The sequence below is a fragment of the Folsomia candida genome, unplaced genomic scaffold, assembly GCF_002217175.1.
Source record: "Folsomia candida strain VU population unplaced genomic scaffold, ASM221717v1 Fcan01_Sc004, whole genome shotgun sequence".
Lineage (NCBI taxonomy): Eukaryota > Metazoa > Arthropoda > Collembola > Entomobryomorpha > Isotomidae > Folsomia > Folsomia candida.
In genome coordinates this window covers 654,111-663,988 of record NW_019091196.1, presented here as the reverse complement: position 1 = coordinate 663,988, position 9,878 = coordinate 654,111, and the positions used below count along the sequence as shown (strand labels likewise).

Genomic DNA, 9,878 nt, shown 5'->3' with positions numbered 1-9,878 from the left:
GTTGTGTCATATTATAATAAGTAATTAGTCATTTTAACTATTAACTAATTTTATGTATGATTAAGCATTAAAATAATAACCCAGCCAGACTTGCACATTTTTAGCGGATTAATCACCACAGATTTTTTTGTATGACATCTTTTCTTACATATTTATTGCATGATACATAAATGTAAAATGTGCATACTGGAAGGAAATGTCCGCGTCATCGCCGCCCCCTCGTCGGAAAGCTATCTTTTGTAGTAATGTGACACGTTAATTAATGTGAAGGATAACCCATCCCAGGTTAAGATAAGCTAAATATATGAACTTGACTGGGTACGTGCATACATAGATAAGCTGTGTATGTATGGACGCAAACCATGTTCAACCCAGATTATTTTTTGACCATGTTACTCTGAAATAGAAACCCTTTAGAAACAACATTTTGCACAAATGCGAAAAATTCAGTAAGTTTTGGGAGCCACAAGTTCGCTAAAACGCTTAGTTTTCCAGCGGAATCTGTGCCTTGCCGGAGCATTTGCGCGTTTGCGCGAACTTGTGGCGCCGAAAACTTACTGATTTTTTTCGCGTCTGCGCAAATTCCGTACTAAACATTATTTCTAAAGAGTTGCTCTTCCAAACTAACATGATAAAAAATAATCCGGGTTGAACATGGTTTGCGTCCCCATTACAAAGAAAAATCTGTCACTGTCCGATTTTTGGGATTAGTTCATCTCATTCATCATAAAATTACTTATCCGTAATTCACCTTCGATTCGATTTAGATCAACGAAGCTGATCAATCATCTGATTTAAAAGGTGGATTAAATATGTCGTATTTTTTCCTGTTTAAAAATTTTGTAATTTGTCATTTTTAGGGAAATCCAAATGTAAATTTTGAAACTTTCAATATTTCCAAGATTTCCGAAAATAATTAACCATCTATGTAATTTAAAAGGTGGATTAAATTTCTTACTTTTTAAGTCAACTTTTTAATTCATTTGTTTTCATTTTTCATTCATTTTTTTCCATTTTTAATTTTTTGTGAAATCTAAACGTGAGACTACAATGACGACATGGAATTTTTTTTTATTTCTGAAGTAGTAATTAATTAAATAGGTTTGATTGCTTCGGTTTAAATTATTTTTCAAGAGTTTTAGTAAAGCTTTATAATTTCATAACTTTCAATATTTCCAAGATTTCCGTAAACAATGAATCATCTAATCTAAAATGTAGCTTAAATATGAATCGTTTTTTATATTTCCAAAAATATTGTTATTTTTAATTTTTACTGAAATGTATAGTGAAATTTTTGGAGAAGTGTGAGACTAAAATGACTAAAATGAAGATTTTAAGATTTAGGAATGAGTTAATATTAAAGTACACAGATAGTATTGAATTTCTCCAAAAAATTGTAATTATTTTTCTGTCATGAGTTTTATTTAAAACTTAAAACTCAATATTTCTCAGATTTCGAATAAATTTTTTGTGAAAAAGCATATATCAGAATAAATTAAAATTATGTAGTAGTGAAATTAAGTTATAGAGATACAAGATTCCAGAAAAAAAATTTCGCACAGTTTGCAATAACTTCGCACATTTTGCATTAATTTTGCACATTAATTTTGCACATTTCAAAATCTTCTCTTCTACGTGACTCACGTAACGTGAGAAATGGTGATACCGAAAATTGTGGTACAATTAGTAGTAAAATTACAGAGATATGTAGAAAATGTACATAAAAATTGACACATTTTGCAAAATATGTTTAATTTTGCACATTTGTCGAATCTTCTCTTGTGGAAAGTGATGATACCGAAAAATGTGATAATGTAGACAGGGTGATACGGCTAATTAATTTCCGCAGAGTAAATATGTACCCATCAGATTAGACACCAATTACATAACAATTGGTCAAATATTTATCCATTTATTTCATGTTCGACTCTCTTCTCTTCCTGGTGACAAAATGATACGAGAAGTGTGTCACACACGTACACACCCCGAAAAAAATTTGCACTGATTTATGCACATTCATTTCTTTTGCAAATAAAGTAAATTGACACGACACAAATAATTATATCCACATATTTGCAAACTTAATTTTCATGATAGAGATTTTGTTCTCTATTTTTACAATTTATAACAATTTTCCATGCTAAATTTTGTACATCTTTTAAATACCTCAGATTTGTTTATTTTCAAGAACATAAAATAGGATAAATTACAAAAACATTGCAAATTTTTAGTGGTACAAAAGTTACAAAAATTACAAAAAAGGGGAAAATTATTTTCATTCTCATTTTCCTATATTTCAAAAGCCCTTTTTACACCTAATAACTAGTGATCTCAACGGTTCTCGGTTCTCATAGAACCGAACCGGAACCGATGGCTCGGTTCGGTTCCGGTTTATACGGAGAACCGAACCGAACCGAAACTTTTATTACCGGTTCGGTTCCGGTTCCAAGTCTTAGAGAACCGAACCGAACCGGCCGGTTCGGGTTGAACCGAACTACATACATAAATACATTAGCGAAGTTGATCATATTTCCGAAAAAGTTTTACGAATTTCCCGAAATACACCTAGTTTCCAAAATTAAATTTTGACGTGGCCGTACCTCCAAAGTTCCCAAAATGAAATTTTGACATGGCCACACCCCCCAAGTTACCCAAAACGAAATTTTGACCTGGTTACAGTTACATCCACAATGTTTGCAAAACCAAATTTGGACTTGATGACACCTCCAAAGTTTCCAAAATGAAATTTTCACCCCCAAAGTTTCCTAAACGAAATTTTTACCCCCAAAAGTTTCCGAAATGAAATTTTGACGTGACTGCACCCCAAACTTTCCAAAATGAAATTTTGAATTGGTTACACCCCCCATGTTTCCAAAATGAAATTTTTACTTGGTCACACCCCAAATGTTTCCAAAATGGAATTTTGACTTGGTTGCACCCCAAACTTGGAATTGTTTTCTAACTTCAATAATACATACATAAGTGGTTTTGCTTTTGACATGTGTTAGAATTTGCTTGTTTAAATACAGATAAGTTATTGGCTTGTATGTGAAATTTCATCAGAAACACGTGAATTAGCATTGTTTGTTGTTTATTGCATATTAATAACACTACCGGTTTGACCCGAACCGCCGGTTCGATCACGGTTCTGGCCGGTTCCGGTTCGGTTCCAGTTAAAAAAGTTCGGTTCTGTTTCGGTTCTTCAATTCTGGTTCTCGGTTCCAAACCGGTTCTTCCAAGAACCGAACCGAACCGAACCGAACCGCACCGTTGAGACCACTACTAATAACGGAGATTTACTTATTTTTGTAACACCCATAACCCAAAACGGGGTACAAATTGCACAAATTTCCCAACCTTCATTCCACAATTGCAAAATTCTAAAAATTGATTTCAAATTGTATACAGCTTCAAATTATTTGCGATCACCGTCTCATTTTCATTAAACTCTTTAAAATAACTTTTTTTTGCATCTGCATAATAACTCAGATTTGTCTATTTTAGCCTATCCAGAACACGAAGTAGGACAAACATTGCAAAAATTAGCAAATTTTCATCCTACAATTATAAAAAAAAATTAAAAAAAAATGTAATCCAAATTGTATAATTATTCACGGTCACCATCTCATTTTCATTCGCATTTTCATTAAACCAATAACTTTCCTGTTTTCATTTTCAACTTACTTATTCACCTCAACTTTTTTTTCTTGTCTTAATTAACCATCTCCTCATTTTTTGCCGCATTAACCACCACGTTTTTTGCCAAATTTACCACCACATTTTTTGCAAAAATATCTAAACCACTGTCGTCGTAAGTACGTACCTACTTGTCCAATGCGAATTTAGAGATCTAGATTCAGGCCAGGCCAGGTCACACATGTCTCTCTCTAATCTGTAACAGGTCAAGTTAACATTGTGTTTTTTTTCTTCAAGTCATATTTATTTACGTATTGCGTAACTAACTATCTTGTGATAATTACTTGTGGCAAAGTTAAGCATAAAATAAAAGTTAAAAGCATGTGCTTGTGCATGTAACGCAGGGAAGCATGACTTTTAATGTATGTATGTACAAGCAGTAGCCAAAACAGAAAATTACAAGTTCAACGAGGAATGGAGGTCCCCCAGCGTATACTCTCCGATTTTGAGCAAATTTGTGTCAATCGTCCACAAATTTAATTAGGATGAAATTTGTGAAAGACACGATCTCCCAATGGGCATATTTGGCAGAGATATTTGCATCCCAAGAGGAGAAAACGCGCAGTAAATTTGGAAAGTGTAAAATTTCTTCGACTTTTGGGTGCGTTTTCGCCTCTGGGATGCAAATATCTCGGCCAAACGTGCAAATATCTCTACTACACCTTGGGAGGTTGTCACAAGTGTAATTAGTATGAAATTTGCGAAAGACACGACCTCCCAATGAGATATTTGCATCCGAAGAGGAGAAAACGCGCCTTAAAGTCGACAAATTTTACACTTTCCAAATTTACTTCGCGTTTTCTCCTCTTGGGATGCAAATATCTCTGCCAAACGTGCCCATTGGGAGATCGTGTCTTTCGCAAATTTCATACTAATTAAATTTGTCATCGATTCACACTAATTTGCTCAAAATCGGAGAGCATACGCTGGGAGACCTCCATTGTGAGCTATTCCAAATCCAGGCAAATTCCCCAAAAGCATGCATCGCAGTTAAACCAGTAAAAATGTTAAGATTTTAATAATTAACAGGCTTACAGGCTATATTTACATATAGTTTGTGGGATGAGCTTCACCATAAGTATTCATTCCTGTAGGTAAGTAAGTAACCAACTTAATAATAAATTTTGCGATAAGATCAATAGCATGCCGTGTCGTATTAAATAAAGAGCACGCCAAGTTTAATTAATTTTCTGATATGTACACCTGCCTACAAGAAGACTTTCCTACAATAATACTAATTATAAAATACTAATTATGTATCACAGGACGGTTATGTATTTATGAAAAATCGCAAAAATCTCTCAGAAATATGTATAAAGAAAAACGAATAAATATAACATTTCTGGCATTGTTTTATCAAATTATGTTTAGAAAATCTTGAAATTAAACACTCATAATTTTTTAATTTAAATTTTTCGTCTTTGCATAAAATCGCTGAAATACTGTTAATAATATGAAATATATGAATTAATTATATGAATTAAATTATATGAATTAATTTTAAATATGTACATATAAATAAAAGGCAGTAATAAAGGGTATTTGCAAATTTATCTGAATCTTAAAAAAATTATATTTTTTAATAGCTGAACGAAATACTGAATTTAGGAAAATTTTGATTGATTGAGAAATAATTTCCCTATATATTTCTTTAACAGCTGAATATTTACATGTTTTTGAAATAATTCCTGGTGGATTGGATATTTAGGAAAACTTCGAAAGACAGATCAAGGAATACTTATAGAAAATATATCGAAGTTTTATGTAGTTATCCATGCAAATACGTTACATATGTATGTAGTCGAAAATGAATAAATATCCGTACAACATACATAAATACATACATATATAACCTGCACAGATAACAATTTTAGTACAACATGAACAAAGATGTTTTTTATGCATGTCTTTAATGCATAATTTCATCGCATTTTTACCTCCAATTATTAAATCTTTATTAAGAATTCGTACATCAAATCCACACATGCACACTTTGAAACCATCTCATCCGAGCAGCTTCTGTATAATAATACACAGATTTTACTGACGTGCGATTCAGCCAGCATGACCAACTCACCACCTTCTTTACCACGAAGTGCATTTGACGAACCAATTCTTACTTATGTAACAAAGCAATACGTTAAATAAGACTCAATCCACCTGCAGTACAGTAAAACCCAAGCGATCAACGTCACCGGCTAATGGTACCATACATCGTATGCATGCAAAGTGCAAAATACATACAAATCTTGGTGCAAAGTGCACCTCCTTAAACTTGATCTCTTTCTTCTTGACGCTTGATTTTTTTTAAGTTGAGATCCTGACCACGCTGAGCTGAGGTCACTGCGGTGTGGTGGTGACCAGAATATTTGTATTTAGAACTCAGTCACCACACTTGAAAAAGCACGACTGACAAACATCGTCACTTGTGGCGTGGGGTACGTTTAAAACGCGACGAAATTCGTATGCACGCCACAGTTGGATAAAAGTGCTCCTTCTGTGACCTTCTGTGCCATTCAGCGTGATAAATAAGTTCGAATTTAATAGTTCCAAAAATTCTAAAAGTTCCAAAAATGTGGGGATTTCAGTTTTTCCTAGTTTTTCTTGTGGCAGGAGTGGTTTTTGTAACGGGACAAACGTTAGATGAAGATCTCACGTTGACACATAGTGAAAAATTGACGCTGGACAAGGTACGTAATCAAATCAGTGCGAATTTTGGGGTAGACAGACTGGATTTTTTTGCAATGAATTGACCAGTCTGAATTCTATGATATTTTTGCAAGCTTCAATTTTTACAATGATTTATTCCAGTTCAAGGAACGAGTCAGTCACAAATTACCGCACAAGTATATGCAAGAAGACATTTATTTGGTGCGATGGTTGAGAGGTGGGTGAATTAGTCATGTGGTACATAATTCGCAAAAATTAAGACTATTTTTCCCTTACAGCAAGAAAATTCAATGTGGAAGCTGCTGAACAAATGTTGATGGAGGTAAGTACGTAGCCAAATTTTTGAACGCCCACCAGATAAATAAATACCTGAATTTTTGCAGCTGCAAATTTCCAAAATTTGTCATGTGTAATTTGCCCTACCGTACACATGAATAAATAAACAAATAACCCCACTACAAATTTTCCCAAATAAACAGCTTACTAAAAATTGTATTATTCGATACACTATTTAGAACGTCGCGTGGCGTTCCAAGAATAAGATGGACTCTGTAAATGAGGAGGATTGGTCCGATTTGGAGCCCGATTTCCGCTACTCCATCGAAGGCTGTGACAACGAGGGGAGACCTGGTAAGAGATTTTTTGCAAAAAAAAAATTCCCAGCAGGACCAGCGTTTCATTTCTTGTGGATTTGCTAAATTTCTTGCACTGCAAAGCAAGCAAGGCAAGAAATGTGAGGTGCAAGAAACTGCAAAAAATTAAGAAATTGCAAGAACCAGCATTTCGTTTTTACTGGTTTGCTAAATTTCTTGCACTGCAAAGCAAGCAACGCGAGAAATGCGAGGTGCCAGAAACTGCAAAAAACTAAGAAATTGCAAGAAAGTGCGCGAAATAAGCGCCATCCAGCCACGCGCCGTATGAATTATAGCAACGGGGCATAGTTTATTGCGCCTTGCATTTATTGCAGGTCAAAATATCGGTAAAAAAACACTTTTTTGCCACTATTTCCTGCAAGTGCTTCCACTCGAAACACTCATTTCAGCAGGACAATCAAGTTCTAATTCTATATTTCCTTCTAGTCGTCTCCGTATTTCTGGGCGACTGGGACATCCGCAAGGCCATCCTGGCTGGAAAGTCGAAGCGTCTGATGCGCTACATTGACCACCTCGTCGAAGAGGTGACCAGCCTGGTTAGATCGTCGCAGGAGAGAGGGATGAACATCACGCAGTGGACGCTAATCCTGGACATGAACAATTACAACTTGGCGCAGCATGGGTGCCTCCAATGTATGAAAAATTTGCATACAGTTTTTGTGATAAATATGTATTAATTGTTCCCCCAAATTTTGCAGGTATTCCAATTCAGCTCCACTTTCTCCGCACGTTGCAACAACACTATCCCGGCGATGTGCACAAACTCCACGTGATCAATAGTAAGTGGGAGAAATGCGGATGAGAAATTTGCAAAAATGTGTAAAATTGAAGCATTTTCGTAGAAAATTGCAAATTCTGTGCATGAGAATGAAAATCTTGCATGAAAATACACGAATCAAAATTATGGCGAAAGAGCATGCAAATTTTCATGCAGATAAATACATTTATACGAGAAATGTGCAAAAATGAAAAAAAATTCAGGCATTTTTATAGGGAATTGCAAATCCTGTGCATGAAATTACGCGGAACGAAATTATGGCGAAAAAATCATGCCAATTTTTATGGGGATTCGAATTTTTACATTTTAGTGATTTCAAACTTGATATAACTTTTGCACGTGACGTATTCTTGTACTAAAAAAATTTTTTGCACACTTTTTGCACTGAAGCTCTCAAAATGCTCGCAAAACCTAAAATGCTAAAATAATGACACATATTTTTTGTGCCCCACAGCTCCACAAGTCTTCACCCCCGTGCTTCAACTGATGAAGCCCCTGTTTAGCGAAAGGGCTCGAAAAATCCTCACATTTTTCGGCCGAGACAAAGAAGAATGGCAAAACGTCCTCTTGCGCGACATCGCCAGGGACAAGCTCACCCAGAACTTTGGAGGCGATAAGGAAAGCCCCTATGAAATGGAGCATTTTAAACAGTTAGGATATTTCCAGTGTAGTAATGATATCGTATGAGAACTAAAGAGAGGTAATTAATTTCTGTGATTAAGGTTTTTATTAGTTTAATTAGTAATTAATTAATTAATTAATTGATTAAGTTAATACGTGTGATCGCTATAAAAGTACAATAATAAAAATACAAAAGAGTTATTCAACCTGTACATAAAGCAGTTTTACCCTATATTTTATATATTTCGCTTACTCGTCGCCAAAATCAACACATTTTTAATCATTTCTCCGCTCTGGGAACTTATTTTAAAATTCTGGATGACAAATTTGTAACGCAGTTCGTTCCCAACTTTTTCAAAAATATACACTCCAGATTTTAACACTTTTTGAAGGAGGAGATCTCAAGGTTAAGAAGCCTTCAGAAAAATTGGAACTCGTCGAAACTGGCTCAAAAAACTCAGCGCCATTCCATCAATCAACTCACTGACTTCAAATTTGTCGTCTAGAATTTTAAAATAAGTTCCCAGAGGGGAGAAATCATTAAAAATGTGTGGATTTTGACCATATTGATGATTATTTTACCACAATTTTATGCAATCTTCCTACCAATTTATCCATGCAAAAAAATCATGAATTTCGCAACATCTTCATCCAACCAAACCACCCCCGCAAACATAACGTAGCATCAAATTTCTGTATTGATCCTTCCTCCAATCCAGTCCAGAGAGTTCAAAAAAACCAATTTTTTTCCCTTCCATATCGATCTATTTCTCGATCAATTCACACAATAAAAACTTGATGAAGCTGATCAAACCCATAATAGCGGAGCCATTCAGCTATAGTAGAAAGCACGCCTTCAAAAGAACTCGATTAACCCGAGACTTCTTGGACATGATACACATAAATACATGGTTCCATTGGAAATAAGAGTCCTTTGTGGACAGAAACGTAAAAAAACGAGGCAAGTCAAGTCAACACGTAGACTCGTGGTCTAACCTACTTCCTTCCTTCAAAACTATTGTATGAACTATAGTAGTATCATTAATGTTTTATAGTAGTGGATTGGATATCGCTTTAGCAAACAACCAACCAACTTATGGTCAGAGGGCGGATATGTATTTATGTATTTATTTTCAATTTTTTCATTTGATGACGACCGACAGTTGAATGGTGTGGGTGTATCCCCTAATTCGCATAGAGTGCAAAAATTTCAAAATATTTTTTACATAATTGGTACATATTTCAAGGTTTTCACTTTTCAGATACATATATGTATAAATATTTCCGCTATTATTTTAAAAATTCGTAAATTTTTTACATATTTTTTTCAAAAATGCATATATATATATTTTGTAAATATTTCAATAATTCCAGACGAAATTTTGTTCCTTTAAGAAATTGGACCACAAAAAACCCAGCGTATTAAATTCAAAGCTACAAATTTTGCGAAAATTATAATT

General features: G+C 34.5%; 1 protein-coding gene across 1 annotated transcript; it reads left to right on the top strand.

Moving 5' to 3' along the window:
* Positions 1 to 6,041: 6,041 nt before the first annotated feature.
* On the top strand, positions 6,042 to 8,636 carry LOC110848816 (SEC14-like protein 2). Its single transcript, XM_022096139.2, has 7 exons — positions 6,042 to 6,386; positions 6,508 to 6,583; positions 6,645 to 6,688; positions 6,882 to 6,996; positions 7,446 to 7,652; positions 7,718 to 7,798; positions 8,252 to 8,636. The coding sequence occupies exons 1-7, from the start codon at positions 6,270 to 6,272 to the stop codon at positions 8,482 to 8,484; spliced, it is 873 nt and encodes a 290-aa protein (XP_021951831.1). The 5' UTR covers positions 6,042 to 6,269; the 3' UTR covers positions 8,485 to 8,636.
* Positions 8,637 to 9,878: the final 1,242 nt, after the last annotated feature.

Excerpts from the sequence above, each read along its gene's own strand:
- LOC110848816 (XM_022096139.2), top strand. The coding sequence starts at position 6,270 with ATGTGGGGATTTCAGTTTTTCCTAGTTTTTCTTGTGGCAGGAGTGGTT. Across the intron at positions 6,387-6,507 it reads AAAAATTGACGCTGGACAAG|TTCAAGGAACGAGTCAGTCA; the intron begins GTACGTAATCAA and ends GATTTATTCCAG. Across the intron at positions 6,997-7,445 it reads TGACAACGAGGGGAGACCTG|TCGTCTCCGTATTTCTGGGC; the intron begins GTAAGAGATTTT and ends ATTTCCTTCTAG.